Here is a 12,090-nt window from a genome sequence, read left to right on the forward strand (position 1 = left end):
ACCTAATGTACATTGTTGATATCACATTGCAAAGAAAATACATTTAATCACAAAAACTATTTTGAAAAGTAACCCAGGAGACGTAATTGTGGCATGTGACACAGAAAATGCTTGACACACCGTATATACATATTAATTAACATTATTTTCAATACATACAGTAACTACTCAACTATATTTTAACGTATGTTCTCATACAATTCCAATAAAACATATAGATATTTAATTATTTATTTGTGCAACATTACGGGGCATTCCACAAAAATGCCTGCTTTGAAAAATAATGTTTTAATTATATTTAAAAAAAATAGGTCTAATTGAAAAGCGTCTTAGAGGAAGAAACTGTCTTATTAAACCCGTATTTTTTTTTCTGGAATGCCCCCTTGTGTCACCTAACCCATGTGCCTTTTATTTGATCGTTGTTTTTCCGCAGACGAACGATACAAACTGCTCGCGTCGATCCCAGCGACGCTATTCCTCATTGGCAGTTTCACCATGCTAGTCGTTTCCAATGCCCTCAAGAATAGGTGATAAGTTAATGTAGATCATAAATCATAATTTATAGGAAATAAGTGTCATATCCGCACGGAAATTCTTTTTGTACAGCTTTTTAATTATTTTAGTAAGGTTTATTACAATTCTAATGATTGAAAATCGGACATGTCAAATATATTCTGGGTTATATTCTCTATTGATGATTTTAATTAATTGCTCATATTTTATTGTTATTTAGTACATTGTCATTAGATATTCTTAAAAACAATTGTATACCTACAGGAGCAAAAGCGCGCTCAGACATAGATTTCATATCAGAAGTAGTACCCATATACTTAATACACGTTATAAAAAAAGTGTCACTTGTCAAGTTCGATCATAAAATAGTCGCAAATTTTGTTTAAAACCTCGCAAGTACAGTTAAGGCGTTACTCAGGGCTGTAACAATAAGAATATGTCACGTTTAGTGATAAGTACGTCATTCAATTTCCACTCGCCTCAACTTTAATTGTGACACCTTGACACTATTCTGTCAATATTACCTATTGTAATAATTATGCGGGTATTGAAGGTAACCTATGATCAAAATTACATAGCATTATTTATATTTAAAACTAACAGAGTTCTGACATACGTATAGCAACATTTTACTGACTATTTATTGATGATAATACTTACATATTTAGACATCGGATCGTCTGTGTATTTTGTATTGCTATTTGTATTTTTCAATAGTTTATGTTGTAATCATTTTTTATACCTATACCCAAAATACACCCGTGGTCCAATGTCTAAAATGACACATACTATGAATTTTGGTAATAATGTCAAATACTTGATGACATACCTGCTACAATTGAAATTAATCAGAAAAAATGGCAGCAATTAAATAAAATAATTTGGATTTTTATAAACTGATTGATAATAAACAACTTTAATTTTTAGCTAAAGCTAGGAAGCAAAGGGTGGATCAACTTTATTTTAGTTAAATGTGCCGTCAGGAAAAACAGGTTTTAATATTTTTAGATTCATGTTATTGGTACTACAATCTTGTAAGATGCTAAAGAGATAACTCCTTACAGAAATAGCTTATGATTATGACTGCCATAAATATATGTTTTGGTTATCTAAATAGCTTATAATTGGTCAATATGGATACTTTATAAATGCCATAAAGATATGTGGTAGGTATCTAGACTAGTCACAAAAGCAGCGGTGACCCAGGAGACCGTAACTATGGCATGGCAACAAGCCACTAGAAAAAGTTGGTTCACCCATTATTGTTTTCTCGAATAGACATTTTATGGTTACTCGTATTAATAGGAACACATCCCTATGTTTTGTTTTCAATTCATGAATCGTTAATTATTAATATTTATTATGAGCATTTTTTTATGAAATAAACTTTAATTAAATTAATTCTCATTCCAACTTCCGTTGACATTTATATGGCATTTTAGAGCAATTTTTAGCTTTTGTAATTTTTTTTTATTAATTTATTTTAGTTTAAGCGTATTACAATTATTAAGTGTAGAAATAAGAATAAATGTTGTAAAAAGATGGGAATCTAAAATAGGGTAGGTAGAAATATTTGTGCAGCTCAAAGCAAAATCATGTTCTTACCTTTGTGTATGATTTTGTGCTAGTCATGATCATTTCTCGAAGCTAACCAATTATTTTGTCATACATTTATAGTTTTTCAGAATTGACGTACATGGCTGTTTTCCTTACATCGTGATTATGGTAAAACCACGTACAACTTAAGTAGAACCTTATAAGATAGGAAATGGTAGGTAGTTAATATTTTTTATTCTAAAATTATTCATACTAGAACAAATGCAACTCTGTTCCAATTTACCATGATTTAAATATAGGCGAAATCAGGTCTTTGGACCTTATAGCCGATTCAAATAGAGTTTAGGTTGCAGTAATGTCTATTTATAAGCTCTTATGAGATAAAATACCTATTTGTGTTTCTTTTTTAACCTGCGATATAATGTAACTATAAAAAACATGTTTCTGTCAATTTTGTCAGTTAGAACTAGGTAGGTAATGTGAATTAGTCAAAATATAAGCTAAAGAACATGTCTCGTTTAAGAGTTATACCAATTATACCAAAGACATACACAGCGATCAAACTTAATATAGAGTCGTAAGAAATAAGTTGACTGTGAAAAGTTGAAAAAAAAAACACCGAGGGCTGTCAAAATCGCTGCTATGCTGCGTGCTGCAAAAAGAAACTAAGTAACCATAAAAAAATTGAAAAAAAACCCGACATAGTGGACCGATTTTCATGAAACATGGCTAAGAACACTAATTCCCGACTAATTCAGCTTTAAAAAAAACTAAATCTTAATCGGTTCATCTGTCCGGGAGCTACGATGCCACAGACAGACACACACAAAAACAGACACACACACAAACAGACAGCCACGTCAAACTTATAACACCCCGCCGTTTTTGCGTCGATGGTTATAAAACAGCTTAGTCTCGTTTTGCACAAAGAAATACCCCTAGCATTTATTATTTGCGTAATTGTGTTATTTAGGGGTTTTGGCAGCACAATAGAGTTCTTGCAAATTTTCCGTATCATAAATATTATAGATAGGCCAGGCTTTTGATTCATTTGATATCGTTGTGATTTTTACTAATTAAATCATTCCTTTAGCATTGTTTGAGAGCATGTTTTTAGTTTTTTTTTTATCCTTTTGTATATTATGGGCTTTTTGAGTAATTATATTATAGTGCAATTTGTATGACTTTTATGAATATAATGTACCTACAGTAAATCGGGCGTGTATTTTCAATTTGTAATAATTATTTGTAATTATGTAATAATTAGTGAATATTAAAAAAGACATTTTTATTCTGAATTAATTGTGCTGTACTTAACTGATAGGTTGCCAGTTGTATTTTGAATGAAATTTTATTGTTAAACAATTTGTTGTTTATTTATGGTGAATTAAATGATTTGTTGGGTTATGCTTTTTTTATTGATTCTTAAAGTCGGTACCTTGTTATTTTTAGGTAGGGCTAGTTTTCGTTCACTTGAAATAAATGTGGACTTATTGCAACGATATATTGGCAAGTAGGTAAGTAACAATAGGCTACTTGCCTCCTAGTCAAATCAGCTTCTTTTTAAAAACTGTAAAACGAATTGGAACGACTTGCTAATATGGAATTAATATGAAATCGAATTGAGTGACGTCACGGTCAATTCAGTTACTTTATATGTTTCTACCTGACTTATTAAATAGAAATTGGATATTTTATTTTAAGAACAGTCAAGTTCCTTATTTACATATTGAAAAAATGTAATTGTCAAGTAAAAAAACATGAACGGAAACGAGTCTAGTGCTAGCACAATAAAAAAAATCCTGAACCGGATGTTACACTTGGTATTTTAGCAATAATTACTTACCTACGTATTTACGTAACATATAATGATTGTTTTATCGAGACAATCAACATCTTATACTTTTAAACGAGCAATTCTTTATATATTTATTTATTTATTTATTTATTTATTTATTTATACATACCGACGATCTCGGAAACCGCTCTAACGATTTCGCTGAAATTTGTTATGTGGGGGTTTTCGGAGGTGAAAAATCGATCTAACTTATCCTTAGGTCTCGGAAAACGCGAATTTTCGAGTTTTCATGCGTTTTTCTTCGCGCGCCATCTCGTGTGCAGTAGATGTATTGTTAAGACAGAATTATTTCGGTCGATGTAAGTACTATTTATTATAAAGACTAGATGGCGACACAGATCAAGGCGTCGCATACGAAACAACAAACATTAGGTAACTTATAATTCGCGGGCGAGGTGTTATAATATTTTCAAGTCTTTTTATATTAATGAAAAGAATACTTAACACGAATAGAAAAATTCACTATTTGAGCTTTTGTGGTGTAACGCGCTCCATCTCGTGTGGAGTAGTTGTATTGTTAAGACAGAATTCTTTCGGTCGATGTAAGTACTATTTATGAGAAAACTAGATGGCGACACAGGTCAAGGATACAAAATAACAAACATTGACTAACTTATGAATTTTATGATTCGCGGGTGAAAACAGTTACGTATTCATTAAGTGTTTTAATTATTATTACGAATTTTAAGCTTCTTGTATTATTTCAGTACTATTTTAAAACTCAATACTTCAAACAGATGTGCTATTACATTCTAGAATTATCCGGAAATAATAGGCACATACCGCCATCTCTATTTGAGCTTTCGTGGCAAAACGCGCGCCATCTCGTGTGGAGTAGTTGAGTTGTTAAGACAGAATTCTTTCGCTCGATGTAAGTACTATTTATGATAAAACTAGATGGCGACACAGATCAAGGATACGAAACAACAAACATTGACTAACTTATGAATCTTATGACACGGTGTTTTCAGTCAAAGGAAATAGTAAATCCGATGTACTTTGTATATGTTTAGGAAAATTAACGATAGAGGGCGTGAAAAACAATTTTATGCCGTAGTGCAAATTGTTCGCTAGATGTCACTGTTACCCCCGCAAACTGGGTAATGATTGTTATCGTAAAATGTATAAGTATTTTTTGATGTCCAAAATTTTCGCTAGATGTCGCTGTACCACCCGCAAACTAGCGAACGGCATTCTATGGCCAATTACATGTATTAAATTGTAAATTTTGTTTTCATCACACTCGCACTTTAAATGTGTTATTGTACGCAGGCGGAGCGTGAGTTATAGAAAAATCGTTCTCCCAAGGGAATAATGAAATTTTTTGTACCGTATTTAACTTTTTTACATCTATTTAAATATTTTTTAGATTGCGAGTGTGATGAAAAACATTGTGTGTAACTCAAGACTTTCAAGGGAGTATGAATATTACTAACTCGAGTCTTTAAATCGCTTCGGCAAGCCGTCGCGATTTAACTAACTCTCGTTAGTAATATTCAACTTCCTCCCCTTGTTGCACAATGTACTATTATGTCCTGTTTTATTGGCAAATAAGTTAGCGTTCAAATATTTATTAATTAATGTGACTGGTAGATGAAGGACCCATTTAGAAATCTTGCCATAAATATGTGGCGTTCCACGTTTAAGAGGGTCCACATCAAAGAATATAATACTCACTAGGAGGTCCACATGCTTTATACTTTATGTTCTTAAATCCTTTAGGCATGGAAAGTCACATGAAAAGTTGTCGTAACTTCATAATAGATGGCGCTTCATTCGAAAATCTTGACTGATAACTCTATACCATACTATCACAGAATATATAATAGTACAAGTACAGAAGGCTCACTCCTTTGAAGTTCACAAAACGCCGCCATTCTAAATTATTACCTACATTAACAAACGGACCGCACGCGTGCAGACGACATTGAATTCTATTGCGCCGCGCGAAAGTCGTCGCCACTGAATGGGCCGCGAACTCGCGGCCACCGGCATGTACTTGTAGCGCGGTGAAAGGATCGCGGAGTGAGCCGCCCCTGATACTATTCAATATACTCTATGTCTTATGATTCTCGGGTGATAAAACTTACGTATTCATTAAGTGTTTTAATTATTATTACGAATTTTAAGCTTCTTCCGTTATCTCAGTATTATTTATATTAAAACTCAATACTTCAAACAGAAGTGCTATTATGCGTTATGTTGATTGTGTAAACTGTCAGATAATTATGTTTAAAGTAAAATAAAGTACCTATACAACTATAGTGTATCAATTATTTGTTTATTTAAGTGATTTACTGTTGATTTTTTCATACAAATTTGTTTGGAAGTGGTAAGTCTGTCATGTAAAAAACACAAGAAGTATAATAAAATAGAACACCGAGCGAAGCTCGGTCGCCCAGGTACTAAACACTTAAACAGGCAAGTATATAAAGGTCAAAAACCCCGAAAAGTGCAGTGTTGCACACCTTGTGTTGGCCTTGCTTTCTAAATATTATATTATAAACGCAGCACGCTATTGATTAATGCTAATATAATTTGTATGTCTTTCCCATCACGGAACAATGGTGTTCCGGACCTTTGGGAGGCGTGCGCGGGGCCGAAGCCAACGCGTAGAGGCCCTTTCGACATTTTAATGAAATGTAAGGGGTACACCGAGCGGATGTTGCCCTTGCCCGTATCATGGGACACACGCAGAGGCAACACCCGCCAGGGTGTAAGGACTATTTGAGAGTTAATGGAATCTAAAATGAACTGGTCTATTTTGATGAAAGTGATGGACTAAATACTGGGCTATGGATAAAAAACCGGACGCCTGCCTAATAAAACGGTATCCAATTTTATTTCCGGCAGACGGTGACTCGTCCCCACAAGATGGGCCCCCACAAAAAGCGACATCCAAGATGGCTCAAGGGCAACACCGGTGTGAGAACTCAAGGGTGTCGAGAGGTGTACACCGCTTTCTGCCCAGTGGCTGTTAAGCCACTGTACCAACTCGCGTCTTATGCAAATTTTCACTTCCACCCCTGGGGCATGTAGCCCTAACGACCCCACTCTGGACGGCCAGCCAAGGCAAGCCAGAGGTAGAGAGTCCTGTCCCACCCACCCGCCTTACGGGTAACAGAACTCCCCAGGAGCACTCGGGTACGTGGGGTCGCTGTTCCCCAACAGCTCGCCACAAGCTGCCCTGCGTTGACTGATTGCACTGGTAAAACCAACGGGCGATGGGGTCGTCACATCCCAACGCCACTATAATTATTATTATCATGTTATGTTAAAAAATATCAAATGATTGTATGAGATAATGTACAAACAGCAACACCCTTAACTAGCCATCGGTGGACTTTATGCCCTTGTAATAAGAATTATAAATGTACAGCTAAGTTCGTTTTCACATTATCCGATTCGATATCGGATGTCGGACCGATATCCCATACATCTACGCCGCCATCTTTATTTTTTTCCTTTGAAATCCTTCCTATTTCCGATATGGGATCGGATAATGTGAAAACGCACTAACAGTGTTGCCGATGATAACTAATTTAATGTAATTTTTGGTTCAAGTGTTACCTTTCGGGGGCGCTGTTCACTTTTTCCATACAATGAGCATAATATTCCGTGACATACGAGAGGCTATGTACAACTTAATATTTGGATAATAGCCTTACGACCTCCGAGCTCGGAGCGACCTCGGCAATGAATTTGTCGCTTCGACCGTGTCCACTTCGATGTCGTTAGCTTGTGGCATAATCATTCAGGAAGTCATTGAAGATGAGTTAAATAACTAAATGATAAATAAGATTTAATAATCATTGTAATAAAACAATAATAAGTGACAAAGATTCGAGTAGGGAGAGTCCTTTAGGGGAATATAAATTAATTACCTACAGAATATTTTGTACGAACGAAATGACCCAATTTCGGATTGGAATAAGTATATAAGAGGAAGCCTGAGAGTAGCGCCAGTGACAGAGAAGGTGAGAGGAAGTAGATTAGCATGGCATGGGCATGTAATGCGGTGGGATGAAAGCAATGTTATAAAACGAGTGGTAAATATGAAGGTGGATGGATGCAATGGTAGTGGAAGGCCTAAGAAAAGATGGATGGAATGTGTGAACAATGATATGAGAGTGAAAGGTGAGTATGGAAATGACGGCTGATAGAGAGGAATGGAGGAAGATGATCTGTTGCGCCGACCCCAAATAATGGGAAAAGGGCAAGGGAATAATGATGAAAATGACCCGATTTGAGAAAAATTCGAATACAGCATTAAAGCTTTACATTTTTAAGGATATGTACCTAAATTAGGGTCAAATCTTGTAAGCTAATATATAGCCTACAATAATATTATATTGAGTGATATTATATTATATCGAGTAAAACCACAGAATATATAATAGTACAAGTACAGAAGGCCCACTGCTTTGATGTTCACGAAATGCCGCCTTTTTAAATACCTACAAAATTCTTACAAAGAAACGAGCCGCACGTGCGCGGCGCCCGGCGATAGGGTTACCTATGATTCAAACGAATTAATACTCACATAAAATGTTATACTATTATATTCAAGTCTTGGTTACTTTCTAGGTATATATACTGTATTTATATATTTTTGTTTAAGTTCCAACATCACAAGCCTTATTGAACTTTTCTGTGGGACAATCAGTAAGTAGTAGATCTGTGTAAGAATGTCCTATGGTATTTATTTTATTCAATATGTCTATTTAACTAAGTATTAGCCATTCCACACGCGGACATCGCTTAAAAAAACCTCGCGACGTAAAGTAACAATAGAAAGTGCGAACGTGCATTCCGTGAGAACGCGCGCCACCCCTGAGTAGGCCGCGAACTCGCGGCCGCCAGGATGTACTTGTAGCGCGGCGATAGAATCGCGGAGTGAGCCGCCCCTGGTAAAACCAAGGATGATTTATATAGGATTTACAATCTCCATACTAAGAATCGTACCTCATTTTTTAGAGCCACTTACACTGATGATGCCTACTATTTTTTTTTTTAAATGTGTGTTCATGATATTAAAATAAAGAAATATGTCATTTGTTCTTATAAAAAATAAAAACACGCAAAAACATTTTGCGGAAATATGAATTAAGCCACTTTCGGCAGAGACAGCGCCATCTAGTTTTGTCTCAAAGGCCCATACATTTCAGGGGTAGGTACGCTTTTTTATATGGGCTTTGTCAGTCCCGTATTAAACTGTCCTTGGTATATAAATATAAACTAAATAAGTCTAATAATCGATGTAGGGAACAAATCAAATTATTTTATTAAATATTTTTTGATTTGTTTTTTAAGTAGTAACACTACTATATATAAGTTATAAACTGAAATAGATACCATACCTACACTAAAGAAAAAGCGATAAGCGATACTATTTAAGTATTATTAGCGAGTCTAATCTTAGTATAAGTCAATGAAGATGTCACTATTATGTTACGAACAACCGGAAAGAACTTCACGTGCAGCCATTTGTTTCAATGACACCTCTTATTAGTATGTGACAAACACCGTAAGGATAATTTCACGCCGAGACTGGAAAACATATTATCTAAACACACGAACGTAGACTTCGCGATACAAACTAAAACTAACATAACTATCACAGAAATCATTTTACAGCAACATTCTGAAAAAAACGGGAAATTTGAAGTATGGTAATTCCTACCTATTATGAAGGGTTATGGAGCTAGTTTGCGAACACACATGGAATAGAAAATAATGTTTTCACCACACCAACTGATAAAGGATCTCTTTGCTATTCGCAAACAGATAGCAAAATTGCACTTTATCCACAAAGTGCAAAGTAATTTCATACAAATTTTAACTTGATGTCTTGAACTGGCTGGTAGAATTTACCTTTATTTGATGATTTTGAATCATAAATATTGAATAGATTGATGGATTTGATTTAGTTTGATGTTTTATAGCCAGTATTTTGTTCGTGTTGGTGTGGTGAAAAATTTTGTGTTTCACTCGGTGGCAAAGTTTGTTTAACCTTCGTACCTTGAAACCCTCGCAACGCTGATGAAGAATCCACTTTTTGAACTATGGTGCTTTTTTCGGCACTAGCTCACAAAGTAGTACATTACTTACTTGTCATGTCGAAACTTCAAAGGGCCCATATAAGTACAGTAAATACACGTGCGAAGAGGAAACTCGTATCGAATTTATCGATGAATTTCCACATTTCCGCACTTATGTCGTAATGTTACCTACCTACATTACAGTACATATGGTGCAGACGTGTACACAAATTTCCTACTTTTCGCACGTGTATCGATCCGCGACCGCGACCGCTGCGATCAACTAGTGAAGATGTAGTCCTCGCTGGCAGTGCGAAGAGTATCAACATCTCTTTTACAGACACATAATGAACACCCGTACACTGAAGTATCAAATTCACGGCAAAGTCAGCTTAGTCCGACTCTTATTCTGTTCGTCAATCAAATCATATTTTTTTCCCCTCACTAGCTCGGAAACACGTGTTTTGTCCTTTAATACCAGCGGGTAAAAACGCATTTTATCCACTAGTGGGTAAAGTAATTTGACCTTGAATAAAATGAAATGAACTGCTTTAAAATTGATAAAAGTAGATGAATCTAGTAATAAAGATGATTTACCAACTGTGGAACTACTGGAAGCAGTGATAAATTCATTTTTTTTGCGTTGTAGTTTCCTCGCTATAGTGAGGGGAAAAGTTTTGTGTTACACTCGGGTGCAAATGTATTTTACTTCTCGTGTGTTAAAAAACTCGCAAGTTCAGGATTCTATTCTCGAACCACTCGCTTCGCTCGTGGTTCAACTATAGAATCCTTTCACTTGCTCGTTTTTCAATTTCACACTCGGCGTTAAAATACAACTTTGCCCCCTTGTATAACAAATAACTATTAAAACTTGGATTTACCATTTTTGGTGTGGTGTAACACAGGCTGTGTGATGTGTCATCTTTACAAAGTTTATCATCAATTCAACGTACTTACTTGTCTTCACCGAGATTGAACGTAATGGACCTTTCTGACAAATAGGTAAAATACTAAGGGCCGGTTGCATCAAACTTTCTGTCACCGTTAAAGCGTTCGTTAAATTTTATTGTACGGGAAGTTGCATAGATATCTGCTGCGTGACGATGATGTGTCTATCAAATGTGGTTGATGCAACTGGCCCTAACATTACTAAGATGACGCCTGATGAATTACAGAAGTATAAGTTCGCTTCTAGATTTCGCCTTAAACAGAACTTCAAAAGGTGAACAAAATCGGAATATGTAAGTACTTAAGTTATTTTTAAATGTCGCTCAGTCGCTGAACCAATGTCGCTAAGTTTTAAGAGTACAATAAGTAGTTTCAATTTTTGTTCTTGCAACAAGCCTAGGCCCCTCCCGGCACGGTATGGCCTCCCATACATTTATGGGACTCTTCTCTATCTTATCATGTATTGTACCTATTGACGTATAAACGAGCCCTTGTGGCCTACCTGCCGAATAAACGTTTGTATTTTGTATTTCTTAGGGCCACTTGCACCAATGAAAACGGAGGGTCAACCCGAGGGTTAACCCACCATTTTGTGTGGAATTTGACAGATGACAGCCCACTAACCCCGAGTTAAGTGATTCGTGCCAGTGGGCCTTAGGTTCCTAACCCATCACTAATTTCATGACTTGTGCCTACTTACCTCAGAATTCGATAGGTTGTGTTGTTTTAAAGCCTTAGTCGATTGAAGTATGTACTTTTATTAAATGTTTTCCTTATATCTGATAGCAATCTCAAACATCCTTTATTTCGTTCACGAACACCTGTCAACCGCAGTGTTTGTCTGTATGTCTACGCGCGTGAACGTGTTGTGTCATAATTTCATAAAATAGTCGTTATTTATCTGTTTAATAATAAAATTATTATGCGAGTGAAAAAGTGAAGTGTAGTCAAAGTTGGCTGTGATTTATTTCATACTTAAAACATGTAGGTACGTAATTATTTAGTTTAAGAATAAGAATAGTTTATTTAAATGAAATGATTTCAATTACATTGGTCAGTATCCTGTGGTTCCACACTAGGCTAAGCTAGACAACCCCCTGAATCTCACAAACGAGTTATAGCGTCAAACTTACAATCTCAACTATTACACACTACCTGCTACATACATTATTG

At 35.5% G+C, this 12,090-nt stretch overlaps 1 protein-coding gene across 1 annotated transcript in view; it reads left to right on the plus strand.

Moving 5' to 3' along the window:
• LOC125231268 (glycerol kinase) overlaps positions 1–3,471 on the plus strand; it is a 55,990-nt gene extending 52,519 nt beyond the window's left edge. Inside the window, exon 14 of the mRNA XM_048136700.1 lies at positions 434–3,471. Coding sequence (XP_047992657.1) covers positions 434–531 — 98 coding nt within the window. The 3' untranslated portion in view covers positions 532–3,471. The remainder of the gene's footprint in view (positions 1–433) is intronic.
• Positions 3,472–12,090: the final 8,619 nt, after the last annotated feature.

This window comes from Leguminivora glycinivorella, chromosome 1 (assembly GCF_023078275.1).
Source record: "Leguminivora glycinivorella isolate SPB_JAAS2020 chromosome 1, LegGlyc_1.1, whole genome shotgun sequence".
NCBI classification, from domain to species: domain Eukaryota; kingdom Metazoa; phylum Arthropoda; class Insecta; order Lepidoptera; family Tortricidae; genus Leguminivora; species Leguminivora glycinivorella.